This window comes from Fistularia commersonii, chromosome 29 (genome assembly GCF_037954325.1).
Source record: "Fistularia commersonii isolate RoL2024-O1a breed Wild chromosome 29, RoL_Fcom_v1.0, whole genome shotgun sequence".
Taxonomy (NCBI): Eukaryota; Metazoa; Chordata; class Actinopteri; order Syngnathiformes; family Fistulariidae; genus Fistularia; species Fistularia commersonii.
The window spans coordinates 179935-206482 of NC_141312.1; the positions used below are offsets into that span (position 1 = coordinate 179935).

General features: G+C 57.4%; 3 protein-coding genes across 9 annotated transcripts; 2 read left to right on the plus strand and 1 right to left on the minus strand.

The window, feature by feature from the left end:
- Positions 1–219: 219 nt before the first annotated feature.
- On the plus strand, positions 220–8686 carry tdrd7a (tudor domain containing 7 a). Its single transcript, XM_086176605.1, is given in 22 exon segments — positions 220–423; positions 578–722; positions 888–1002; positions 1118–1210; positions 2315–2369; positions 2643–2819; positions 3003–3446; positions 3577–3764; positions 3912–4104; positions 4190–4301; positions 4437–4652; positions 5034–5164; positions 5238–5281; positions 5670–5676; positions 6213–6344; positions 6914–7132; positions 7217–7301; positions 7304–7384; positions 7475–7534; positions 7781–7883; positions 8191–8401; positions 8404–8686. Coding segments are annotated over 22 exon segments (3240 nt in total). The 3' UTR covers positions 8629–8686.
- A 535-nt stretch (positions 8687–9221) lies between these two features.
- tmod1 (tropomodulin 1) lies at positions 9222–18166 on the plus strand. 6 transcript variants are annotated; one of them, XM_086177167.1, is made up of 13 exons: positions 9222–9484; positions 11235–11283; positions 11326–11362; positions 11588–11727; positions 12870–13026; positions 13164–13280; positions 13749–13838; positions 13977–14107; positions 14328–14435; positions 14603–14746; positions 14838–14982; positions 15635–15734; positions 16150–17384. In XM_086177167.1, exons 4-13 carry the CDS (start codon positions 11605–11607, stop codon positions 16166–16168), a joined length of 1134 nt encoding a protein of 377 aa, XP_086033293.1. In that variant the 5' UTR covers positions 9222–9484; positions 11235–11283; positions 11326–11362; positions 11588–11604; the 3' UTR covers positions 16169–17384. The 6 variants fall into 6 exon arrangements, with proteins under 6 accessions (XP_086033293.1, XP_086033292.1, XP_086033291.1 ...); XM_086177166.1 differs by having other exon boundaries at positions 11270–11362; XM_086177165.1 differs by lacking the exon at positions 9222–9484 and having other exon boundaries at positions 11224–11362.
- cplx2a (complexin 2a) lies at positions 17982–26089 on the minus strand. Of its 2 annotated transcripts, XR_015109060.1 has the most exons (5): positions 25872–26089; positions 25232–25311; positions 20741–20919; positions 18784–19578; positions 17982–18671 (listed from the first exon to the last, which is right to left on the minus strand). XR_015109060.1 is itself a non-coding variant. In XM_086177180.1 (4 exons), the coding sequence occupies exons 2-4, from the start codon at positions 25260–25262 to the stop codon at positions 19387–19389; spliced, it is 402 nt and encodes a 133-aa protein (XP_086033306.1). In that variant the 5' UTR covers positions 25263–25311; positions 25872–26089; the 3' UTR covers positions 17982–19386. The 2 variants fall into 2 exon arrangements, 1 of the variants encoding a protein (XP_086033306.1); XM_086177180.1 differs by having other exon boundaries at positions 17982–19578.
- Positions 26090–26548: the final 459 nt, after the last annotated feature.

The following is a 26548-nucleotide window of genomic DNA, read 5'->3' on the forward strand; positions in this document are numbered from 1 at the left end:
CACAGCAACGCCTGAGAGCTAGCTTGATCTAGCTAGCTGGAGGCAAAGCCCCGGATGTGAATCCCGCTCTTGTCGCCGCTGCAGGAGGTGTGTGTGGATCTGCTCAGGACCTGGTCCTCCTCAGCGGAGAGGAAGGAGGTCAAACATCTGGACTCACCTGCTCCAGGGAGCAGCAGCATCCCTTTAGTTTTATCTTCACGTTAGCTCGTTTTGTCCAGGATGCCGGCCTCGGAGTCCATCGAGAAGATGCTTCGTTCGGTGCTCCAGTCCAGCAAGCTGGGCGTGCTGGTCAGCAGCCTCCAGTCGGAGTACCGGGCTCTGTGCGGGGAACCCATCCCCCTCGGGGAGCTGGGCTTCTCCAGCCTGGAGGACTACCTCCGGAGCATCCCTGCCGTAGTGCGCCTGGAGGTCTGCAGGGGCGAGGTGAGGTCCAAAGCCCCGTGTCTGTCTCTGGTTCGGGTCTGGGGTCACTGTAGGTTTGCACATGTTCCTGTGAGATCCCCAGGACCAACATGTTCCGTGTTCTTCTGCTTGGACTGACTCTCACCTCCGCCATCTCTCTCCCCCTGCCTTGCAGCTGAGATGCTTTGCCCAGGTGTGTAAGGAGACGGCTCACATTGCTGAGCTGGTGGCGGGGCAGAGGGCTCCCGGGAGGTCCGCTCGCTCCCAGGTGGTGAAGTACAAGATGAGATTCAAACCCGCCACCTCTGACCCGCCACACGGTACGAAACCCTTGATCCAGAACCCAGTGTCTGATATGCCGAGTATGGTCCTCTCCTCCCGGAGCGGAACCGACTCGATCACTGCTTCCATCGGAAGTTCTATCTGTATCATTCTCACCCAAAGATAAGCCGGGTCACATCATCACCCAATCCTTCTTTCCTCAGTGCATCGGAGGTCCTCCCTGCGCCAGCCGTCCTCCGACGTTGTTTCTGGCCGGCGGACCAGGCGTCCCCAGCTCCCCGCCGGCTGCAGAGGCGTCAACGCCGCAGGGGATCACAGGTCTAACCAGCAGCTCCACAGCACCGTGCTCACCGCAGCCCGCACCTCTGTGATGGGCCGGAGCCTTTCAGCATCGCTTTCATACAGAGACGGTCTGAAATCCATGTTCATCCAGGCAGCTGGATCAGAGGTCGGGGGCCGAGACGCAGGTGGAGCGCAGAGCAGCGACCCCTCGGCAGAGGGGAGAGCCGGGCGTCAGCCAGTACGGGTGGGTGGATCGGTGGGAATCGCCTCACATCCAACAGACCTTGAACTACAGATGCATCAGCTTAGGAGTTCTCAGAGATCTGAGCCGCGGTTCGGTGGATATTGTCCTTTGTGATCAGAGCCAAGATCTGAATAGGGAGCAGTAGAATGGCCGTTTGACGCCCACGTGGCACCGCTGTCCGTGCACGTGGTGTTTAAAGACAGCGAGGTAGCCCAGAGCAACACGTTGTCGCATTCAATGTGTAGCCATATAGTTAAGGAGAGAGCACCAAATGAAAACCTCCAGTCAAGGACATCTTCAAGCTAAATGCACTTAATAAAAATATATATTTGTTATTTTCAAACTTCATTTTTCTTATCAAAGACACATAACTAAACCAGGAGACTAAAATTGATAAATACTGCTTAAATTCTGTTTCATGGGGAAATGTAATTTACAAGCACATTGATTTACAAGCTTGTCCACAGAACCAACTAAACTTTGTGTGTGCGTGTGTGTGTGTGATGTAGACAATAACTGTGAAAGAGAACCGTTACAAACCACATTTATGGAAAACTGTCTTTGCCTTGTTTTTATTTGTTTATAAAAAGCATGTTCTTTTAAAATCCTGCATGTAAAGGTCGTTAGATTGGTGTTGAGTCCTTCAGTCCTCAGCTTGAAATGTCAGGGTCTATAAAACCTGCAGAATCCTTAGAATACCTTCATGTTGCAGGAACAATAACAAGACGTCAGCAGAGCGGGAGCGGAGAGCTGAGCGGGAGCAGAGAGGTACGCCGTCTCCTGTTTATCCAAATCCCTGACAGCCCTTCATTCCGCTCACATGACTGCATCTGGGCTGAAGGTACAGGAACCCTGCAGGCAGGGTCACCGTGTTGGTCTGACCCCTCAGTCTTTACAGTGTGGACTCATTCTGCAGCAAATGGACGCTGGAGTTGCATTTTCTGACTTTCCTTTGTTTGAAAACCCTGCCAAAGACGCCGGAGTGTGTGCTGGAAAGGCGGGGCTCAGTCAGGGAGAAGCAGCAACCCGAGGGCCTTCAAGATAAGAGCGTATGGTGTTGAAGCATTGGGTCAGCCGCATGTGTGGCACCCGGTGCTCTTTAAGATGTGTGAGGTCACCAACCGTCAGCAGGCCTGCAGAGGTCCAAGGTTCCAGCGATGTCAGTCCTGTCGTGTCCGTGTTAAGCTGAGGAAGCGTCCCACACGAGCAGAAGAACGATGACTCTGCAGACTCTCACCTGATTCCACCCATTTCATCTTTCAGAGAATCCCCCCGGAGGAGTCTCCAGCCCCGACCACCCCCCGGTACTGTCAAACTCAGTGTGCACACTCTTAATAGATCGGCATGTGTGGGCTTCAGAGGTTCCTCCTCAAGCGTACTGTCGCGTTTCACCTTCCACCTCAATGAAGGCCAGCCCGTCTCTTAACTTCAGGAGCTGTCGGTGCAGTCCGACCTGCTGCTGACGCAGAAGAGACTGACTCAGCTGCTGGAGAAGTACCCCAGCGGACTGTGGGCCTCCAAACTCCCAGATGTCTACACCCAGATGTTTGGTCAAAAGCTGGACCTTCACGTGCTCAAAGACATAGACAAGTGGACACACATCTGTGTGGTGAGCTCTCCTCGTGTGTGTGTGTGTGTGACTTTCTCAGTGAGTCACTGGGGAGCTCGATATCCACACGAAGGTGTTTCTTTGGTGGCTTCTTCAGCTGCCAGGAGTGAGTGTGTGAAGCATGTCAGCGTCCAGTGAAGGCATGCGTCCGCTCCTTGTCCTAACCTGACCTCTGTCCTTCAGGTGGAGGACGTCTCCGCGGCCCGTCGAGCCGACCGCCTGATTTACCCCCCTCTGCCCTCTGGTCTTCCACCCGCCACTGAGCGGGGCCACACCGGCGCCCCCCCACGGTCACCGGCCAGTCCGGGCTCGTCCGGATCTTTGCAAGTCCTCGGAGCCGAGGCGGCACCCGGCTCGGGGCCCCCGCTTCCTAAAGAGAGGCTGGCTGAGCCCCCTCCCTCCCAGTCTGCTCCTGCATGTCCTCCTGCAGACACTGTGGAGGCCGGTATGCGTTCAAAGATCCAGGAGCTTCTGGCCAAGTACCGTAACGGGCTGTGGGCCCACACGCTGCCCCAGATCTTTGTGGACACCCACAAGACGCCCCTCCCCGAGCACATCTTGGAAAACCTGACTGTGCTCCAGGATATATGTTCTGTGGAGTACCCCATCCCTTGTGACAAGAAGAAGGTGAGTGAAGGCACAGGTTCCCCATCTGCCCTCACAACACGGACTAGACCTTGTGAGTCGTCAGAGTAGATGTTCGCTCCATCACACAGGTGAGGAGATCAATGAATGAGTGTGTCTCCCATGTGACCAGGCTATCCTGATTAACTGCAACAGAGGGAGCAGGGAGGCCGCAGACCCGCAGAGGACAAGAACCTGCACCCCTCCCTCAGGCGTGGACGTGGTGGGCCCTGTGGTTCCTCCGTGTCTCCACCCCCCCTCGGAGCAGTACCCCTCTGTCCTTGTCACAGAGGTCAAGAGCAGCGACGCCGTGACTGTTCGGTGGGTGCGGCCCTGAGATGGGCCTGATTTTCATCGGCTCTATTTCCATACCGTCAGCGGGTCTCCAGACCTGGAGGTGGAGCGATGTCTCTTCTCTGAGGGCTTCCATCCAGCGGAAAGCTAAACAAACACACCTGTCCGGTTTAGGTATGTGGGTGAGAACTACTCCGAAGCCCAGGAGGCCATGGAGGATGCCATGCAAGCCTTCTACATCCAAAGCCCCGCCCGCCGTCGTCTGACCACCGCTGTCGTGGGACAGCTGGTCGCTGTCCAGGGGGAAGACCAAGAGGAGTTTGCCAGAGGTCAAATCATTGAGCTCACGACCTCCAACGAGGCCAAGGTAACTCTTCATCCGTGAGTATTCTTCACACAGGCGCTCCACACAAGTTGAGCCCTTTCTGGAGCAGCTGTCTTCCTGGGGACAGGTTTACTACCTGGACTACGGTCTGGCAGTGGAGACGGATGTAGCCCACCTGTGGGCTCTGCACCATGACTTCCTGACCCTGCCCTTCCAGGCCACCAGTGTCGGACTTGCAGGTACACGAATGAAGCACGGTGCTTCCTCCTCAGCGAGTGGCTGGATGTGCAAAAGGATTAAACAACAAGAGGAAATGTGAACCCAGTGACCTCCCGCTGCACTCTCCCCAACCTTCCTGGTCTTCCTCCTCCCAGGTCTTCAGGCCTTGAGCTCTGATCCAACGGTGACGAGCACCCTGGACAACTTGGCTGTGGGAAAGATCCTCCTGATGGAGTCCGTAGAGCCCCGGCGGCCGAACGAGACGCAGGCGGTCGTGCTGTACGACACGTCGCAGGATGAGGACGTCAACATCAACTCCAGCTGCCTGAAGGCTCTGCGAGATAAGACCATGAACAAACCACTAACCGTAAGTGTTGAGGCCAGCAGTAGCCAGGGAATGAGGCCGAGGTCAAACACGAGCCTCCGATCTCTCGGGGGAGCGGGTCTCAGACAGGAAGCCCGTCAGTCATATTTGGGAGGCAAACCAAACCCTGAATGCAACGAGCAGCTCCAGTCACAGCTCCGCTGCGATCTGAAAAGCTGCCGGGTCCCACATCCAGGACGTTAGCAGGCAGGCGCACTGTCAAAGATTAATGCCGCCGTGGGTTTACTCATGTTTGCTTGCTCCCACACGGTGCGTGCGATGAGGGGTTCTGTGTCCGGCAGCTCCTCACCGTTCCTTGTAGAGCAAGAGGAGGTTCTCCGGAAGCCCGGAGCGCTCGTCTGTCCAGTCCTCTGTCCTCTGCAGATAGGTAGAACATAGGCTGGCCTCCGCGTCACCGACGCGTCTGCCGAAGGCATCGTTTCCTGTCAGCTGCCAAGCAGGGGAACTGCCGTGCTGGGAAAGCTGCTCCAGGACGCAGAGGCCTCCTTCATCTCCCAGGTAGACGTCTCCTCTGAGCGGATACGATTGGCCGAGCCACCAAGCGCTAATGAAGATCTGCCGACTGTTGCAGACGACGTCAGACTGGCCGGTCTGCGGGCCGTTCACTGGGCAGCTGTGATTGGCCCGCTGCATGGGGCGCCGGTCCAGAGCAGAGGTAGGACCCTCCCACGTCATGACTAGATGATTTCCAGAGTCGTGCACGTCCCAAAGGGGGAACCAGGGATGGGCAGACCTTTGTAAATAGTTTCTTCTCCAGCAGAGGGTGCCATCACGCCACTGCTTTCTCTCAACCAGTCAGCATTGTAAAGTTCAGTCCTCAGGGGGGTCTGGACTGTTTCTCCTGGACTAGATTCACTGCTAGTGTCCATGTAACCCCCCCCCCCCCCCACACACACACACACACACACACACGCACGCTGTATGCTCGCTGTAAGGCTAATCTGAGAGAAGCTAACAGGCCTGCATCCAGGGCACGGCTTTGTCCTGTGGTTTGTGTTGAAAGCTGTCCAGTTTATTTACTTTAGATGAGACCCTGTCAGCCCAAACTGAAGGAGAGCATCAGACGTGACTCATCAACCAGATCTGGGCAGCAGGACCACTGCTCTTTATCTGCGCATACTTTCAGGACTCCTGATATTCATAACATCACATCAGATCTTTCAAAACATGGGATGTTTGTTTGCTGGAGACTGGAGTCTGTTTGGAACCATATTCCAGCACGTTGTGGGATAGTATTTGAGGAGACCTTCACTCATCTTCATATCTATAATCATGTCGGCATTCTTCCTAGCGGCACATATCCAAATGCACTGCGGACATAAAGTAGCTATTTCACATGTTTCTACACCATATGTGTGACGATAAACACTTGGAATCTTCCATCGGCCGAGCGGATAACAGGGAGCAGTCGTGCTGTCTGTGTGTAGAACTCTTTTAAGTCCATGAGATCTGAAGCCTGACTTTGAGATGTGTGTGAAATGTCCTGTGAGCACAGGTGACCATCATCTCTTTGAAACCCTGACACCGGTGCTCCTTCTGTCTCCAGATCACCAATCTCCATGGCAACAGGGTGGCTGAGGTCCTCTTCGTTGACTTCGGGGTCCGTGTGACCGTGGAGCTCCCCGAACTGTGAGATCCCCCCGTTTTTAGCGAAGGTGTTGGCCTTCACCCCCCGCAGGTGGGCCGTGCTTCGGCGTCCCGTCTGTTTGGGCGTTCCTCGCCGCGCCGCTCCGGGGCAAACGCTCCGGATCCCATCGGATGTTTGTCCGCAGACGACCAGACGCAGGTGGTTTGCAGACGTCCTGCAGACAGACGGTGATGAGTGTGGACGCCCGGCCCACCGGCGGCAGGATGGTGGCCTGCAGCTTCGCAGCCTCAGTCATGTGGACTGACGGCGACTTGGGTCTCTTCTAGTCAGTGGAAATGATTTAGAGCGGGTGGTCCAAAGTCTGGCCCGCGGGCCAAATGCTGCCCGTGTCCAAAGTTCCAGCGGACATGTCTGTCATTAAGTCCATCATCTGAGCACGGTGTGCAGGAAGCAGGTTTATACTTCACCAGTGGGTGGCAGTGGGTGTGTGACCAAAGGTTCCTGTGAGATCCTTTATCAATATGAAGAGATGTGTTTAATCTTTCTGAAAGTGTGTTAGATCTGTGTCAAGATGTGAAAAGTATGTCGTTTGCAATAAAACATTTCACCCAACAGTCGATGTGCATTTGATGTTAATGGTTGAAGACGTGTCGGGCTGAATGGGCGTCCTTCACGTCTGCGCCTCACCAAACACGGCCCTCTTTGCTCAAAGTTTGGACATCCCGGGTTTAGAGGAAAGACCTCTCACACCTTCACGCCTCCTCCAGGTGGTCAGGTGTGGACCGGCCAACCCGAAGGTCCCGGAGGGGGACCGGAGCCCCAGGGCCGTCCAGAGGCTGAAGGACACCCTGCTGTCCTCTTCTGACTGGAAGATGAAGGTAGCAGGGCCTCGAAGGACTAATGTGTGAAGATCAAATGGCACTTCTGCCGGAGAGCTGTACCTTCATCTGCTCTCCTTCCAGGTCCTGAGCTGGGACCAGCACCTCGGGCAGAGGCTCCTCCGGGACCACTTGTTTTTGGAGTCCAGCGGGGAGGAGCTGGACGAGAGCGTCAGCTGAACCGGTCCGAGTGGTGGAGGAAGGCGTCCTGGCCCCACAGCCGGGGGGGGCGTCAGAGCTTCGGGGCTGCAGGTGGAACACACAGGAGAACGTTGTCCTTCACACAACGTTCTCCGTACTGTGTTTGGTTGATGAAACCGAACGTCTTTCCCGATGCGCCAGCAGAGAAGGAGGCCTCCAAGGGCTCTGATGACGATTCTACTGGAGCTGGTGAAGCCACAGGTGGACTTTCTACCAACGGGACGCCTCCTCTTGACCTCACCTTGGTGGGTGGAGAAGGTTCATTTGGACCTCACTTACGAAGAAGTATCTTCCGCCTTTGTCCTGGCGGCGCCTGCTGAGAAACGGGCTCGTCGGTCTTCTCCTGGCTTGGACTGGAGCGCCCCAGAGAGGACCCGTCTTCTCCACGGTAATCATCTCCCTGTCCCCTGCCAGGTGTTCCAGACCCTGGATGAGTCGCCCCCCCAGCCCAACACCACGGCTTCTTTGTGCTGCAGCCGTGGGCCGGCCTGGACAATCTGCTGCAGCTGATGGAGAAGATGATCCTCCGCTACAACCAGGCCTCGCCAGCGTCCGCAGAGGACGGGTCTACTCCGCCAAAATAGACGAGGTAGGACATCTGTGTGGGCCGAGGCTCTCCTGCACTCATGTCAAGCACCTGTGCTGAGGGTCTCTGGAGTCTTCTGGACGTCTTCTGGTTCTTTGAGCAGCGAGAAGAATGCAATCTTTAGAGGAGTTCTCTCAAAGTTTGAAGAAACCAAGAAATGGTGAACCTGCTTTGTTCCATGATGAGTGTTTCTTTCGGTGGAATTGCTATCTCCTGAGGAGCGTCTGAGGAGTGTGTGTGTGTGTGTGTGTGTGTGTGTGCGCGGTACCAGGTGGTACCTGATGCATCCTCTGACCGAGGTCTTCAGGCTGCTGTCCCTCCAGGCGGTTCCTGCTCGGCCGGCCGGCCACTGGGTCCTGCTTCTCTCTCAGAAGCTCCATCACGGTGCCATCATGTTCAAGCTTCTCGCCCGTCCCGCAGCCGTGAGGCAGCGCCGCCAGTCGGAGGAAGCCACGCTGTTCAGATATCACGTGGAGAACCGGGCCCTGGGGCCCTGCTGACCCTGGTGGAGAGCGTCCAGGATGCCTCCCAAGTTAAAGGTGACTCGTGGGAGTGCAGGATCACCGTGTACCTGCTGGACACCGGGTCTGAGAATCTGTGGATCCACACCGTCATGGCTGATGTGGACTCTGAGCTGTCCCCCCAGAGGCTCCTGACCTCCCCTGGTGGAGTTGCCTTGAAGGACCTTCTCCCTTTGTTTTATTTATGACTCACTTCCTGTGTTCAAAGATATTCCATTCAAATGTGGAGAGCGGTCGAGGTCCGCCGCAAAGAAGTCTGTGTCTGCTCGGAGGACCCGAGGGGTCGAGAAGGTCTCCCTGGTTCCTCCTGTCAGAGAAGGGACTTGCTGTCTGGGGCTGCAGCTGCCCTCACAGGAAGGAGGGCTTGGTTTCTCATGACGCAGCCCTGAAGATACCCCTGGTGGTCTGGTGGTCTGGTGGTCTGGAGGAGGTGTGACCTGAGGCTGCGGGCGGCTGTCTGAGAAGAGCCTTGGTCTGAGAACTTCACTTCCCGCCACGCGAAGAGGACCTTCACACGCACCTCCGGCCCTCAACCGTTAAATCCCCACGGGGGGCCGTGGTGGAGCCGCCGGTCCGTGTACGATCTAGAACTTTGATCAGAACCCCCTCCGTTGGTGGAGGGGGGACCGAGCGCGTCCAGGTTCTGATGCGGAACCGCGAGGAACCCAGAAGAAGCGAGCGCGTCGGCGGTGCGCGGAGATGTGAAGGCTGAAGATCGAGCAGAAGCCGAGCCTCCATGACCTCAGCGCTGGAGTGACAGGGCAGCCGGCGGGGGGAGGGGAGCCGGCGGGGGGCGGGGGAGGTCCGCCGCGCTGCCCTTGCTGGGACAAGATCCTCCGCGGAGCCGCGCAGAGCCGAGCCCGCACCGAGGAGCCGGTCGCGTCATGGACGGAGAGTAGAGACGGTCCGGACGGATCCCGCTTCGAACCCGACCCGAGCGGACCGAGCCCGCCAGCCCGGCGGCCCGAGGAGAACCATATCTGGGCAAAGTATTCGGCGCTGTCACCCGGCGGGACGCGGCTATAAATAGCCCCGGAGGAGGAGGTACGTCAGCGCGATCCTCCGCCGCCCGCGGGCCGGTCCGGTCCGGTCCGGTTCGGTACCGACGTCCGCTGCGCGCCTCGGCCGTGCGAACAGTTGGAAGGCGGTAGAAACTTTCGGTCCGGTCCGGTTCTGCCAATCCGAACGTGTGTTCCTCAAGAGTGGAGCGCGGCAGGACCTCCGGCCCCCGGGACCCCCGCGGGACCCCCGCGGGACCCCCGCGGACCCCCGCGGACCCCGGTCCAGTTCCGGACCCTGAGGGGGCAAAGCGCAGGATCTCTGTTGCAACATTTGTTCACTTCCCCACCAGTTGCCTCAGTGTGTGTGTGTGTGTGTGTGTGTGTGTGTGTGTGCGCGTGATACACTCACTGGCATCCCGAGCCTGGTGAAGTTATGGTCTGAGATGTGTTCCTCGTGGCCTGGAGAGCCCTGGAGGTCCTGGAGGTGGCTCTGGAACCTGCTCAGGGGACTAGTTAAGGACTGGACCCGAGAGCCTGAAGGTCTCTGAAGGTCTCCTGGTGTGGAGTGGCGCTTCAGAAGCGACTCAGTCCTGAGATCCGGAAACAATGACTTTCAGGTCAGGCGTTGTGGTCCTGCTGGATCTGGCTGACCCGGTCTCACCTCTAAGTGCTGAATCTGCTCAGTGTCCCATCAGAGCCTGAGGGGTCCTGGTTCTGAACCTGGACCCGCGTTAGAAGCCCCAGTGAAGGACTGGTTCCATGTCTGAAGATGAAGGGATGGAGGGGGTCTACAGGAATCCACCGGGTCCAGCCACTAAAAGCCGGAGCTCCGGGGGGGGGCACGTGCACACGCTCGGCTCACACCAGGGGGCGTGCACGTGCCGTGCTGCTGGACAAGCTCCGGCTGAAGGTCCTGTTCCAGCCACCAGGTGACGGATGGAGATGTATCAGTGCTGCTATTCTCAGAGGTCACATGTCCGTCGTAAAGGTCAGGGGTCACCCCCCCCCCCCCCCATCTTCTCTTCTCCTTCTCCCACTGAGGGAACACACACACACACACACACACCTCAACCCATGAGACCCTCAGGTTACTGAGACGTCTGCGAGGAGAACCCACCCGCAGCTCCTTCGTGGACTTCAGACCTCGGTGGTCTCCAGTGTTCAGCAGCTCCTGTGAACGTGTTCATGAAACCATCCAGAAGAAGGGGAGAACCTCGCTGAGCAGTGCCAGAGGTTTGAAGGCCGCGGCTCCTGAGGAGAACCAAGTTTTCCTCCCTCACGCTCATTGATGTTTCCCTCAGTGGAGTGAAGGATCTGCATATGTTGAGGAGCATCATCTGGCAGTTCCTCTATCCTGATTGGCTGTGTGTTCATTCTTCCACGAACAGACAGCAGATTCGTGGAAGACTAAATTGTCCTTCTGTGGTGGTCCTCCACGGCGTCCTGATCTGGAGGTCGCCCAGGTGAACCCCGGGGAGAAGCTCGGCCCGAGCGCTTCGTCCAGGACAGGAGAGTCCGGCTGCCTCTTTAGGAACCAACAAAGCTTGTCTGAAGAACAGACCGACTGCCTGGAGAAGCTGTGAGAGGACCTTCTGCTTCAGCTGGGGGAGGACCAGCACCTCCTGCGGCTGAAACCAGAAGTCCAGCATCTCTCGGGCCTCCAAGACATTAGTCACGGATGACAGAAGAACCTAAATAAGATCTCAGCCTCGGGTGACAGACCTGCGTCCTGGTGGTTGAAATGAGGACGAACCCAGTTCTGATCCTTCTCCCCTGCAGGCTCCAGGCTCCAGGCTCCAGGCTCCAGGCTCCAGGCTCCAGGCTCCAGGCTCCAGGCTCCAGGTTCCAGGCTCCAGGCTCCAGGCTCCAGGCTCCAGGCTCCAGGCTGAACCTTCTTCAGGCGAGGAGGGGCGTCACTGAGGTGAGCAGACGTCTCGGCCGCCTCTCGTCTCCTGGCCGTGTGTGTGAGCAGGGTTGGTTTCAAGCAGCAGAGCTCTAGATGTTCTGCTGCCTCAGGAGCAGGAACTTCCTGTCAGAGCGACTTCGTTGAAGCTCGGGACCGGCGTCGCTCCGGCCGAGAAGTACCGCTCCGGTCCGGGGCCGAGGGTCCGGCCGCGCGCTGACGCCGCTTCCTCCGTGCACGCAGGCGGGCGGGTGTCCATCATGTCCACGCTGAGGAAGGAGATGGAGAAGTACCGGGACGTGGACGAGGACGAGCTGCTGCAGAAGCTGTCGGAGGAGGAGCTGCAGCGATTAGAGGACGAGTTAGAGGAGCTGGATCCTGATGTGAGTTTACAATCTGCTGTGTGTGTGTGTGTGTGTGTGTGTGTGTGTTTGTGTGTGTGTGTGTGTGTGTGTGTGTGTGTGTTCTGGAGGATCTCTGGTGCGGAGATCTCCCCGGGGTGTGTGACGGCGCCCGACGCTCTCTAAACCTTTATTTCCACTATTTTAGTTTGAAACCACTGTTCTACCCTGCACTTCCTGCCTCCACCGTTGGCCCTGAGGAGGTGTGTGTGTGTGTGTGTGTGTGTGTGTGTGTGTGTGTGTGTGTGTGTGTGTGTGTGTGTGTGTGTGTGTGACCAGCTGATGTGAAGTGTTAGCTGGGCCTTCCCAGCAGCTCCGCCCACGTTATTCCTGGCAGCCAATGAAACGCCACCGATCTGTCCCAAAGGACACAGGACTCTTGAAGTGAACAAAGTTTACATCATGTCTTTCCTGTGTGCAGAAGCCTGAGCTCTAAATTCTGACGTCTATTTTCTAGACTCCAGTTCTCCAGAATAGACCAGGAGTGTCTTCTCTAAGTCCCACAAACAAAATGATTCCCGGAAAGTCCGGTCTTCATGGTGATTGTAATCCTGGCTAAGGGCTGTTTTCTATGGGGTGTTTGTGTGTGTGTGTGTGTGTGTGTGTGTGTGTGTGTGTGTGTGTGTGTGTGTGTGTGTGTGTGTGTGTGTGTGTGTGTGTGTGTGTGTGTGTGTGTGTGTGTGAGAGAGAGAGAGAGTGGGCACGGGGTGTTAAAGGACAGAGGACAGACGTATCTGTGTTTAAAATAACACTGAAGCCGCGCCTGATGGAAACCATCCAAACATGACAAGCGGTGCTGCCCTCTAGTGGCCACAGAGGGAACTGCAGCATCCATTTACTAGAGAGAGTGAGAGAGTGAGAGAGAGTGAGGGGGGTTGAGCGCTGAGCGGAGCGATAAGATAGGAGTTCTATATAAGCAGAACTTCTCAGAGCTCTGCTGCTGCTGCTGCTGTGGGTTATAAATATCTCTGGGAACGTTCTGGAGCGGAGATAAGCTCCCACTCCCACAGCGTTCATGGCCGAGGTCCTTCCTGAGGCGGAAGGACCAGCGGCTCTCATGGGTGAAGGTTCTCCGCACGGAAGCCGGTTCCGCTTTCACGCCGCGGTCCTTCTTCCCGCTCCAGAACGCTCTGCTGCCGGCCGGGATGCGGCAGAAGGACCAGACCAAGAAGGCTCCGACGGGAACCTTCCAGAGGGACAACCTGCTGGCCCACCTGGAGAAGCAGGCCAAAGAACACCCCGACAGGGAGGACCTGGTGCCCTTCACCGGGGAGAAGAGAGGTAGGAACCGGGGAGCCCGGCGATGCCCGCGGAGGCCAAAGCGGACGGAACCCGTGACAAAATAGACGGAGTGACGATCAGACGGCCAGAGGACCTTCTGGCTCCTGACGAGGAGGTTCCTGCACGTCTCCCTGCAGGGAAGGCCTGGGTGCCCAAGAAGAGGGTGGACCCCATCATGGAGAACGTCACCCTGGAGCCGGAGCTGGAGGAGGCCCTGGCCAGCGCCACCGACGCCGAGCTGTGTGACATCGCTGGTACTCGCGCTCGCACGCTCTGGCACGCGCCGCTCACCGGGGGTCATGTGACCTCATCCCACGCTGCCCCGTTAACCCGTTGACACCCGTCAGCTAACTCTTCTTCATCCCTCCAGCACTCGCCCTGTCCACCTTCCACCCCCCCCCTCCATCTCCTCCCCTCCATCTGCTCCTCCATCCCCGCTGGATGGACATCACCCGGTACCTGCAGCCCGCACACCTTCACTGCATGACCGTGTGACCTTTGACCCCCGATTCGCGGCGCTCCGGTCAGTGCACGAGGACCGTCCAAGGCCCGTTAAGTCAACGTCCACATTGAAGCTCTGAGTTTGAGGGTTCTCCACCATCCTGCTCTGGGGGGTGGGGGGTGCATTACCTGTCCCTGGCTCTGTGTGTGTGTGTGTGTGTGTGTGTGTGTGTGTGGGGGGTTGTTGTCTGCCCCCCTCACAGCCCCTCCTCCTCCTGCAGCCATCTTGGGAATGCACACGCTGATGAGTAACCAGCAGTACTACGAGGCCCTGGCCAGCAGCACCATCGTCAACAAGCAAGGCCTCAACAGTACGCACGCACACACACACACACACACACACACACACACACAGCAGCCTGCGCACAGAAGCCCGGCAGTCTGAGGACTGCGTGGGCCGTTTGCGTGAGTGTGTTGCCATGGTAACGTGCTGCGTGGGCGTGTGCCAGGTGTGATCCAGTGCACTCAGTACAAGCCCGTTCCCGACGAGGAGCCCAACGCCACCGACGTGGAGGAAACACTGATGAGGATAAAGAAGAACGACCCCGAGCTGCTGGAGGTCAACCTCAACAACATCAAGGTCAGAGTGTGTGTGTGTTTGTGTGTGTATGTGTGTGTGTGTGTGTGTGGAGGAGCTCCTCCTCTGGTGGACTCTGGTCCCAAGACTTGTTCAGTGCTGGAATCCGTGTCAGATGGGTTCTCATGTGTGTGTGTGTGTGTGTGTGTGTGTGTGGGCGTGTGTGTGTGTGTGTGTGTGTGTGTGTGTGTGTGTGTGTGTGTGTGTGTGTGTGTGTGCTCAGAACATCCCCGTGCCCACCTTGAGGGCGTACGCCGAGGCCCTGATGAAGAACACGGTGGTGCAGCGCCTCAGCATCGTGAGCACCAGGAGCAACGACCCCGTGGCCTTCGTAAGTTCTTCACGTGCCCTCTGACCCCTGAGGGTCTTCAGGGGTCTTCAGGGGTTGGTGCTCCTACACACCTTCCACTGCTAGCCACAGCGCTACACACTAAGCTAATATCAGTGCTTGTGTGTGTGTGTGTGTGTGTGTGTGTGTGTGTGTGTGTGTTCTCCCAGTCCCTAGCAGAGATGCTGAAGGTGAACACGTCCCTGAAGAGCCTGAACGTGGAGTCCAACTTCATCACAGGGTCTGGGGTTCTGGCCCTCATCGAGTCCCTGCAGCTCAACAGCACCCTGCTGGAGCTGAAGATAGACAACCAGGTAGGAGCTCCTTGCTGTGTGTGTGTGTGTGTGTGTGTGTGTGTGTGCATGCTGTGATTGGACCCTCCATGATTGTCTCCCACCCCCCCAGAGCCAGCCGCTGGGCAACAAGGTGGAGATGGAGATCGCCAGCATGCTGGAGAAGAACAACACCCTGCTGAAGTTTGGCTACCACTTCACCCAGCAGGGCCCCCGTCTGAGGGGCTCCAACGCCATGATGAACAACAATGACCTCGGTGGGCCACACACACACACACACACACACACACACACACACACACACACACACACACCCTCTTGTCTGTGTGTCCCGGTGAGAACCTGGGTGAGGGACGTGGTGGTCCCTGGAGGAGCAGGCGGACCTCCTCAGAGTGCTCTTCCTGGATCTTCACAGTTCCACCAACTAACGGCAGGAGGTTCCAGAGGCCCAGACCACTTCTTCTGGTCCTCTGTCATCCTGGGGGGCAGTGGTCCTGGTTCTGATCCATGGGTAACGGGGTTCTCTCCAGGTTCTCCTGCCTGGCTCCTCCTCCGTGGTCCCTCCATCTTCTCCTTGTATGTTCTCCCCGTGTTCTTCAGCCCCGTTTCTCCACATCTTCTTTTGCCTGGATTCCTCCTCCATGTCACCTCCTTGTCCTCCTGCCTCGGTCTTTTGTGTGTGTGTTCCCTCTATTGTCTCCCTGTATGTTCTCCCTGGGTTCTCCTAACCTTCTCCAGGCTGGGTTGTCCATATAGGTTCCCTTCAGGTTCTCCTTCCCCGGTTCTCTCCGGGTTCTTCGCGGTCTGAAGGTGCGAGTGGTTGGATGGTCGTCTGTGACCATCCAGTGTCCTGGATGTACGTGCGGTTCCCTGTGTAACCCAATGTCGGTTCTGGTTCTGGTTCTGAAGCTCGGGTGGTCCGGTCCGAGTCCGACGGCTCCTTCACCCTCACCCTCTCCGTCCCCGAGCTGGAGAGGGCCTTCGGAAAGAAGTTCAAGTCCAAGACCAAGTAAACCTTCCTTCTCTGCCGCTTCCGCCGCAGACGAACGTCCGTTCACGTTCCTCGCTCGGCACGTTCTCGCACGTTCCTCCTTCTCTATCTTCTCCACCGCTGGGCGAGCGCCGGCCTCCGGCTCTCCATGTTCCTCCGCATGTCTGAGCTCCAGACATGGAGAGGCTCCGCGGATGTCGAGTCGGGCGTTCGAGCGCCGCCTCGTCTTCCGCTCTTCTGGCTCGGAACCTTCATGGCTGACCTGCTGCGCCTCCTCCTGCTCCGTTGTTCTCTCCTCCTCGTCCTTGTTGAGCACCACGACCTCCTCCTGTGGCTTCACGCTGCTCCTTCTCCGCCTCCTCAGCTTTGTGTCTCCAGCGTCTGCGTTTGCTCCTCCTCTCATTCCTCTCTCTCCTGCCGCTTTGGTCCACAGTAAGACAGAGAAGGCTTGAGGGTGGACCCATCTTCCCCAAGTGCCGGACAAACGTGTAGGACCCAGGGTTCCCTCGTCTTCTGCCCCCGTGGACCCCCTCCTCCAGAGAAGCCCCCCCGCTCCCGCCCTCCGACGGACACTCCAAAAGACCTCGCTCGTCTTCACGCCGGCTTCACGCCGACCAGATGTCGCCCCTCGGGACGAGAGCCGGTCTGTCGGGGTCTCCGTCCGAGGTCCATGCCGGGGGCTCCTCTGAAGAAGAACCCTTCCAGATGTGTGAGAACCTGCCGCGGACGCCAACTCCCCCTCCGGCCGTTTGCAGCCCGGTTTCTGTCCTCGTGGCTTTTTATTATCAGTATTATCAGAATTATTACTCCTCTGTAAGCCGGAGGTCCTGCTCCTGCATGTTGCTCCAGGGACGCCCCGTCCTTCTCCTCTGCTCTCCACCCTCGCTCCCCATGTGTTTCCACGGAGCGGGCGAAGAACCGTCGGGCCCCGACCGCCTCCTGGACCCCTGGCCGGTCCGTGGCGTGGAGGGACGGACGCTCAAAGCCTCCGTAGAAAGATCTCCTCGCGCTGCACTGGAGCCCAACATGCAGGAAAAGACCTCGGCCTTTGCCGTCAGGTGTGGATTGTGTTGATCTTTTTAATTCCTGGATGCGGATGTGGTTTTCAGGGTGGAGGGGGCCGGGGGGGGGGGTTAGGGTTAGGGTTAGGGTTAGGGTTAGCTCGCGGGACGCCACGCCATCAAAGTGTGTTTTAGCAGGCCGACCTCGGTTTCGAAACCGCTCGTGGAACATCTTCAAGCGGACAGGGAACTCCAGGGCCGACCTGAGAGCAGACTGTGGCCTCCTCAGGGCGCTGCTGGCGGAGAAGCTGCCCACACACTCCTCGTGGAAACCTTGCGTTCCTCATGGGGAGTGAAGGATCCCGAGGGACGGGTCGGGAGAAGGTCACAGTTCAAATTTGGGGAACCCCACCATCCAGTGTTTCTGCTTTTCCATTCTACCCGTTGGACTCCCTGTATGTGTGTATATATGAATGAGAGTATGTGTGTGTGTGTGTGTGTGTGTGTGTGTGTGTGTGTGTGTGTGTGTGTGTGTATATATGTGTGTGTGTGTGTGTGTGCGCCCTCCTGGCCTCCATCTCTTTCCTCTTGGGTTTATTGTTGTGTTTTAGATAGATCGGATTTTGGTTTGGGTTTTTGTTTTTGAAATAAACCAGACTTGAAATGAGATGTAGGTGCTTTGCTTTTTGACACACACACACACACACACACACACACACACACACACACACACACACACACGCGCTTCCACAGGAGCGGGGTGCAACAGTGCCTCCCCGTGGTTGGATGGGAGAACTGCAGCTCTAAGATGGCCATGTTTTCTTCCCAGATCCGGATGGAGAAAATAATGTTTGTGTCTGCATCTCGTTCCCTGGAGGTTCTCTGGACGGAGGTTCTCTGGACGGAGGTTCTCTGGACGTTCCCCCGCCCTGGGCTGCACCGGGAGGAAGCCCCGGACCAGGTGTTTCAAACAGCATAGAGCGCTCCTGAGATCAGCTTCCACCCCTTTGACTGGCAGGCGGCACCACCGTCTGCCACCTTCCATCATTTTGTATTTTTTGGGTGAAAGGACGTTCTCCCCGTCGCCATCATTGTGACTGCACGTTGTCGTGGAAACAGCTCGAACCCTACGAGCTCCTGGGAAGAGGATTTCTCTGAGTGAGTTTGTCTCTCTTGGTGTTTCATAAATGTTTCATGGCCTCCACCGCGGGGCCGAGGGCTGTTTGACACCCCTGTCTGCCAGAAACAGAAGATGACACGCTTGTGGTGTGAACAACGTTTGGGTTTTTATTGAATCTCAGGCAGAAACATACATGATGATCCCTTATTGCTTGTGACATTCAGCGGCTCAGTCTCACATCCAGATCAAGTAGAACATCGGACACATCGGCTTCGCGGACACCCGTCTCGCTGCGTTACCACCCTTGTGCAGAGTAAAGAGTAGCCATGGAGATGTGTGTGTGTGTGTATGTGTGTGTGTTCTGAGGGCTTTACAAGAACAGAATCCAGATTTGTGGTTTCAAGGTGCCGCTGTGGCCCACGGCCTCGGAAAGGCAAACACACCTCGTGTTTGCTCGCCGACGCGCCGGGTCCTCCCCCCGGCATGGAGTACATCCTGATCGTAGTAGTACTGTATATACCGTAATACACGGGTTTATGGCTGAAAGCGAACAGGGCTGAACCGCCCCGCGCCCGTTCGCCGGAACGGCGGCAAATGACGAAGACGAAGCCGAAGACCGCGGAACCCGCAGGTGGAAGGTCCTCGAGGAAAACCTGTCGATTCCGTTGCCGTGGGCTGGGGGAGGGAGGGGGGGACGCTCACACCGAAAAGTTTATTGCCTTAATATCTTTGCATAACAAATAAGAGAAACAGCAGGGGGTCATCGAACGTGTTCACACGACAAATCTGGCAAGACAAATGGCATGCAAGACTGGACCCACGGAGGAGCGAGACCTGGGGCAAGAAGAGAGGCCTCGGGCAAGAGAGAGGCCTGGGGCAAGAAGAGAGGCCTGGGGCAAGAAGAGAGACCTGGGGCAGGAGCGAGACCTGGGGCAAGAAGAGAGACCTGGGGCAAGAGAGAGGCCTGGGGCAAGAAGAGAGACCCGGGGCAGGAGCACCGGGGGAGCGGAGGACGGGGACGTGGTGCCAACGACGAAAACAGTTTAGGGTCAAACACAAAACAGTAGATTTGGGAGCACACGACAGTAGTCTTTATGTTTCCTTTTTAAAATATGGCTTATCAAGTTATTACATAGTTTCTAATAGACAGACACATATATTTATCTTTTCTGGCCCTGCTTAGAGGCTTCGTAAGTACCTTAATGTGTGTATGTACAGGTGGAGTGTGTTTCGGAGATGTGTCCCGCGCCGCCGCCAGCTAGCATGGTACACACTGCTAATGCTAAGTCAAGCTAACGGCGGCGGCGGGTCAACCTAGCTTAGTGTCATGGCGGCCACTCACACTGCCGGCTCGCCGGGGTTGGGTGACCCGCCGAGAAACGGCCGGGGACTTCAAAAAGGGCGGCCACGCTCTGAGAAATACGTTTTAAAATACAAAGAAAGCGACGCTGAATGTGTCGTCTGAGTTTCGGGGGAAGCCGGCATTGTGAGTGTGGCCTTTGAATTAAACTAGATATTAGCATTATTAGCATTAGCCCGGCCGCCGGGCCTACTTCTTTAGCATGTCCTGCAGCGGGCCGGGCAGGTACTTCATCACCGTGTCCATGATGCTCTCCTCCTCCTCCTCGTCGCCGCAGCCGGTCGGTACCGCCTTCTTGGGCCGGGTCAGGCTGCCCGCCGCCGGCTCCTCCGCCGCCGCCGCCGCCTCCGCCTCCGCCTCCTCCCGCTTCTTCAGGCCGTACTGGAGGGGACACACACACATCGGCCGGTCAGCGGCCAGCAGGGGGCGCTGTGGGACCACACGGATCTCCGGTGACACTCCGACGGGACGGAGGGATGGAGGGAGTGACTGAAAGATGGAGGGATGGAGGGATAGAAGGAGTGACTGAAAGATGGAGGGAGGGATGTTGTAACTAACTGATGGATGGATGTATCCATGTGTAGCGTGGTAGGCAGATGGATGGATGGATGGATTGATGGATAAGACCTTATGTTCCCGGCAGAGAGCTGCGTTCCTCTAATACAAACCTACTAGCAGTACCTTTTGCTCGCTCTAAGCGATCTCAGGCAAAACTGTTCTCAGTTCTACTACCTCAGTGGTGGAACAAACTTCTGGAAGCAACAAGACTAGCATCATCTCTCTCAACCTTCAAGATACAGGTAAAAACTTTTCTCTTTCAGGACTTTTGACTGCGCTGATGCTTGAGCTGCCCTAGAGCAGGTTAGGCAGCAAGTTAGGCTATGCAGTGTGTGTGTGTGTGTACGTTTGTGTATGTCTTTGTCAAAAAAAAAACAAAAAAAAAACAAACTCACTAACCCAAGCTTACTGTTCGGTATATTTCCTGTGCATCGTGTATTTGCAGTCCTTATGTCCTCTATTGTAAGTCGCTTTGGATAAAAGTGTCTGCAAATGCAATGTAATGTAATGTAATGTAATGGATGGAGTGACTGAGAGATGGAAGGATGGATGTTATAACTGACTGGTGGATGGATGTATTCATGAGTAGCGTGGTAGGCAGATGGAGGGATGGATGGATGGATGGATGGATGGAGGGATGGATGGATGGATGTATAGTCAGGTTGCTTGTGAGGTTGATGGATTGCCAGATATTGCAGGTGTTGCAGACACTTTCTGCAGCCTTTGCGTGAACCTTGTTCTCCAGGAGGTCCATCTCTCCACCCTCCTCCTGCCCCCCCCCCCCCCCCCCCTAGTGGCAGCAGAGTTAAAAATAACTCTTGAAGGTGTCGATCAAACGGCCAGCAGAGCGGCGTGCTGATGGCGTGCTGATGGCGTGCTGATGACGTGCAGCTCCAGAGGACCTTCCTGCCCCGAGACACCTCGAGCCCTCCGTGTGCACGGAGAGCGGTCGGACAGGCGCGCGTGCGCACGTCGGCCGGCGTACCTTGTCTCGGATGCCTTGCCTCATCATCTCCCTCTCGGCCTCCATCTTGGCGTACTTGGCCTTCCTCTCCTCCTCCTGCTGCCGCAGAGCCTCCTGCCTCTCCTCCTCCTTCTTGGCTGCATCAGGATCCTCCTCCTTCTCCTCCCCGCCCAGCATCTTGCCCACGTCAGGGGGGCCTCCTGCAGGACATAGGAGAGGAGGAACAAACAGACGGAGTGTGTGTGTGTGTGTGTGTGTGTGTGTGTGTGTCTCTGTGTGTGGGAGGGGGGTGCTGCTTGCCAGAAATCTTTTGAAACACACTTCAGTGGAGCTCCTGCAGGAACATGCAGCCTTCTAGAACATTCTCCCGCCTCAGGAGGTTTGAGCCGGACACTTTGTTCCGTCAGGGTTCTAGCAGCTTCCTACCAGGACTCCATGGCCGTTTCATCCGGGTTCCGTTCAGGTTCTGACAAGAAGACTTGTCTTTCACATGAGAACCCGGACCGCGGGTTCCCGACCTGACTCCGGCCTCCTGCAGGTTCTGGACCCGTCTCCGGCCACCTGCAGGTTCTGGACCCGTCTCCGGCCACCTGCGTGGATCTGTGGTCACGGTTGAAGTCCGTTTGTGAAGCGGGACCTTCCTGGACCGTCACGTGAACGTTCTCAGGAGAACAAGGCTCCGCTTTGTTCAATTGTTCTACTTAGTTGGAGGCAGAGAACAACAGTAATGGACGGAGAGAGAGGAGCAGGCTGGAGGGTGTGAAGAACACACACACACACACACACACACACACACACACACACACACACACACACACACACGTGCGTCCACACATTGGGGCACGGACTGAGCACAGCTCCAGGGAACCTTCTGACCAGAGCGTCAGGAGTGATGGACGTTCAGGACCCACGAGCAGCTGTGCACGTGAACAGCTGTGCACGTGAATAGCAGTGCATGGTGCAAGGTGGGGTTTGAAGAACGTAAAAATAGAAAGTTGTCTTTAAATCTGCGGGAGAAGCCAAATGGATGGAAGTGTGAGAAGGAAGAGCAAGGAGGCCGAGGCGGCAGGTCCTCCTGAGGAGGCCGACGGCTCAGAGGCCGCGAGGTCCGACCACGAGGTCCGACCACGAGGTCCCGCCGTTCAGGATCGGTCCGAGTGTCGGAGCCCGTGGTCCACCGGGTTCTGGCCGTGTTCATCTCGGCTAGTGGAGGCGGGCCGGGCCGGGCCTCCCGTCCCTCAGGGAACCATCAAACTGGAACCGTCCGCCATTTTGGGTCGGCCCGCCATGTCGTTCCGGTCCTGGCGGGACCGGGCGGCTCCATCCCATAATGTCGTGGCTCTGGTCCGCAGGTAAGTGCAAGGATCAGGTGTCGATGGCCTCGTTCCTCCGTCTTTTTCTTTCACAGACAGGTTTTGTGATTTCGGGGAACTTCTCACCGACATGAAGAAACTTCTGGAGCCAGGCGGAGACCGGGGAGGTCGGGGGTCAGGGGTCAGGGGTCGCCCCCTCGCCTCCAAGATAAGTCTCTTTTCTTCTCGGCGGCCGTCAAAAGAGCCTGTTTTTTGAGATCCCCTTCCAGATAGCAGAACGTCGGTGCTCCTCCTGAAGTCTCTTAATCCACTCTAAATCCTGAGCAGGCAGGAGAACCTGCACGAGCCAGAAGCTCCATCAGATAGACACGGGTCTCCTGAGCGGCTCAGACCCCACCGGCTGAGCTGGAGATTAAACCCCTCGCAGGGACAGAAGCTAGAAGTTCTCCTTTTTCTGAGCTCCTTTCAGCAGATGTTACTAATCCCGGGCTCGGCGCCGCCCCCTGGAAGGGGTGACGGGCGGGCGGTCTGACGCCCGGCTTCTCACCAGCTTCCGGCTCCTGATCCCGGATCCACACGGCTGGTTTTTCAGTCAGGCAGCTCCTGTGGTCCACCTGTGGTCCACCTGTGGTCCACCTGTGGTCCACCCGGTTCTTTTCCCTCCATCCGTCCGTGCAGCTCTTCCTTCACCGGCAGACATCAGGAGCATCCTGGAGGAGCCAGGATGGGAGGAGGTTCCTCACCGGTGCAGAGAACCTCCGTCTGACCTCACAGAGCATCCTTCATTCCTGACACTGATTGGCTGGATGCACCGGCCTGTCACACACGCACACAGAGTGCACACACACATATATGGAGTGTACACACACACACACACACACAGAGCACACTGCAAAGTCAATCAGCATTCTAGGTCTTCGACGTTGGCAGCCAGCTCCACAGCCATCCAGACCTGGTCTCCAATAATGTGGAAGTGCTGCAGGATCTTATGATCAGCACTTTGAGGGCGTGATCAGCAGGGCGTGCAGGTGCACAGATGGAAGCGTGGAGGAAAGATCTGCCCTGGGCCGGATCAATCATGTTCTATATCGGTAAGACAGAACGACCGGACCTCCAGAATACGGAGGAGGTCCTGTGTTTGGATCAGATGGGTCAGAGCTGAACATCTGGTGGGATGAAGGAGCTCCACCGGTCTTTTCTGCCGACCCGTCGAACGGCAGCGCGGCTCGCCGGAGAACAATCATCTCATCTCCGGCCGATCGTTTCTGAGGTGGAACTGGGACCAGAGGAACCCGGAGAACCGGAGGGGTCAGTGTTTACATCGGTGGATCTTTGGCTTCCTGAGGGCCAGAAGAAGGATTACCTGCCGTCGGTGGAACCGGACGGCTCTTCAGCCTCACCTCGCCTCCTTCAGAGAAGGTTCTGGACTAAAGAGAGACAACAAGTCGTTGGGTTCTGTTTATGTCCTGTCCGGGTTCTCTCCAGGTTCTGCTGTCTGGATTCTCTCCAGGTTCTCCTGTCCGGGTTCTCTCCAGGTTCTCCTGAGTTGTCAGCTGTGCATGAGAGGTTGGCCTGTGTGATTGACAGCTGAGTGTTGTGGTTAAGCCCCGCCCCCGGCCGGCGTGCAGCTCATCATCTCACACTGTGCAGATGTTTCTCGGTCAAGGCTCCACGGAGAGCTTTCCTCGTGGCGGTGGTTTTATTCTGAAGGTCTGGTGTGTGGCGCCCCCTGTCAGGATGGTGGACCCCCCCCTCCGTCCCCAGAGCAGCACAAAGCCCATTCCAACCTCAGACCTGGTGACGAACCATCTCCGAGATCCTTCACTAACCTCAGGAGCCGCTGGGACGCTGCTAACGCGGCTAACGCGGCTAGCAGCTAGCAGCTAGCAGCTAGCTCCTGGCAGGGCAAGAACATCCGTCACCACAGGGAACTCCAGCAGGAGGACCAGGTCTGAGAAGAAGCCACCGTAGCTGCCTGCTATCTGCGTCTCCAGAGGCTCAGGAGTCCTGAAGGCAGTCCGAGTTCCCGCGTCCTCCCTCTGCGACCCGTCTCCGAACACAAAACCCCGAGGAGGAAGAAGAGGACGAGGAGACGAAGGCGGGACGCCGAGCTCGCCAGAACTCGTCCCGCAGGAGCGACGAGGTGTGCGGCTTCTCCTCTCCGAACGGAACAGACCAGCAGGACGGCCAAAGACACCTGGACCTCCGTGCTGAGCGGGAGGCGGGCGGCGCCGTGGCAGCGCTGCGGCGAGGCGTGTCCAGGTCCGTACGCAGCAGCACCGAAGGAGCCGTGAGCCCGATCCATACCGCCATCGATTACAGAACAGCTCACGATATTGGCTTATTGACCGCCGGCCCGTGGCCGTAATTGATTGGCCCGCGGACGTCCGGCTCGCTGTGTTCCAGGCGGGTGGAAACGGACCGGAACCGCCCCGAGCATTCGGGGAGGGGTCATCGCCCCGGCAACCACTCACATCGATTTTACTGCCAAATGCACAAATCTCCTAAAGGCCCTGAAGTATCCATAATTCATCTTCCCGGGAGGCGCAGTAAACACTGTCCTGTGGCACATCTATAAAACATACGCCCATCTCTGGGTGCACACACACACACTCACACACACACTCGCACACACACTCTCCCAGCCTCACACCGCAGCCTTCGGAGCAGCGGCAGCACTAATGCAGCTCGGATGATCTGAAGAATTCAGCTGCAGAGGGGGGGCGTCCTCTGCATCCCAATGAGGAGCTCCCGTCTCCGGCGGTAACCGTGCGGCGCTCCCGTAACCTTGACAACAGCCCGGCATCGTGGGCCGAGTTACAACCGCCGGCGCCGCTTCTCCTGCTGAAGCTGCGGCGGACCGGAGGATGGATTTCAGGTCGGGAGCGAGGAGTAATGAGGGGTCAGGCGACGGCGGAGATCATTGGCGGAGGATAATACCTGAAGCTCCGAGCGCCGCCGCCTCCTGACAAGGACCTCCGTAATGAGAGCGGACCCGCTCCGCCTCTCGGGCCGCGCGGCACGCCGGCGGGGGGGCGGAGGCGGCGGAGCCGTGAGGAGCTTTCCGGAGCTCCGGGTCACCTCGGGGTCTCCGCCGTCCAGAAGGAGACGGCGCTCCCGGACGGAGGCCGGCGTCGGGGGCGGAGCCTGTCGGCGGCTCTGCAGAGCTGCTCGGTCAGCGGCGGGGGGGGGGACTCACCTCCAAGAGCAGCTTTCATTACAAAATTCATGATGAAGCAGATCCTCCTCCTCCTCCTCGGCTGCTCGGGGATCAGAGACCTGCGGGGGGAGGACACGCCGTCAGGAGGCTCCACACCGACCGGAGCAGGCGATGACCTCCAGAACCCCCCCAAGGAGAACTCAACTTTTACTGCACACACACCACGCACACACACACACACACAAACACACACACACACACAAACACACACAAACACACACACACACCCCAGCTGCACCTCCACCCACGCCCTTGACTCATCCTGACCGAGGTGGAGGACCACTGGGTCCAGGTCTCCTCCTGCAGACCCCCCCCCCCCCCATGCTGAGGACATGGGCAACCAAAGTATTCATATCAGTACATATCAGTACATATCAGTACTGCAGTACCGAGTACCGAGTACTGGTACTGCAGTACCGGCGACCCCCCCCCCCCCAAACTTGCTTTCCCTCCCGGTGGTCCCTGCCCCCCCCAGCATCTTCCGCAGCAGCCTCCCACGACAGCCCTCAGCTCCGCGGCACCGTCTACTTCCTGACACGTCTTCCGCATCTCTCACACGGTCACGATCCGCGCTCCGGTCCGGTCCGGTCCGGTCCGGTCCGGTCCGGTCCCGGTGTACCTGGTCTGTGTCGGCCGGGGGAAGCAGAGAGTGGAACGGGCGCGATGCGGCAGGTCCTCCTCTTCCTCCTCTGCTCCTCTTCTTCTCCTCTTCCTCCGGCGGGAAACGGAGAGACAAGTTGTCCGGTGGCTCGGTGTGACGGTCTGACGCTCCGCGGATCGGCGTGCACACGTGTCCGTGCGCGTCAGACAGGCTGCGGCGGAGGAGAGGCTGCTCCTGCAGGACGGGGGGGGGGAGGGGGCGCTTCCCCCGCCTGCAATACTGTTGTACCGAGTACACACACACACACACACACACACACACACACACACACACACACACACACACACGCACATACGCACACACAATCCGTTTGAACTGATTACAAACACACACGCTCAGGTTTGTACTGATTCCACACACACAAACACACACACACACACACACACACACACACACACACACACACAGACACACACATACTCTTAGGTTTGTACTGATTCCACACACGCACACATGCACACACACACATACTCTCAGTACTGATTACAAATACACACACTTGCTCAGGTTGGTGCTGATTACACACACACACACACACACAGACATTCAGGTGAGGCGGCGTCAGTGTCTTTCAGTGGTTTGAGACCTCGGGTTCTTAGGGGTTCCTCGGGTTCCTCAGGTTCCTCAGGTTCTTG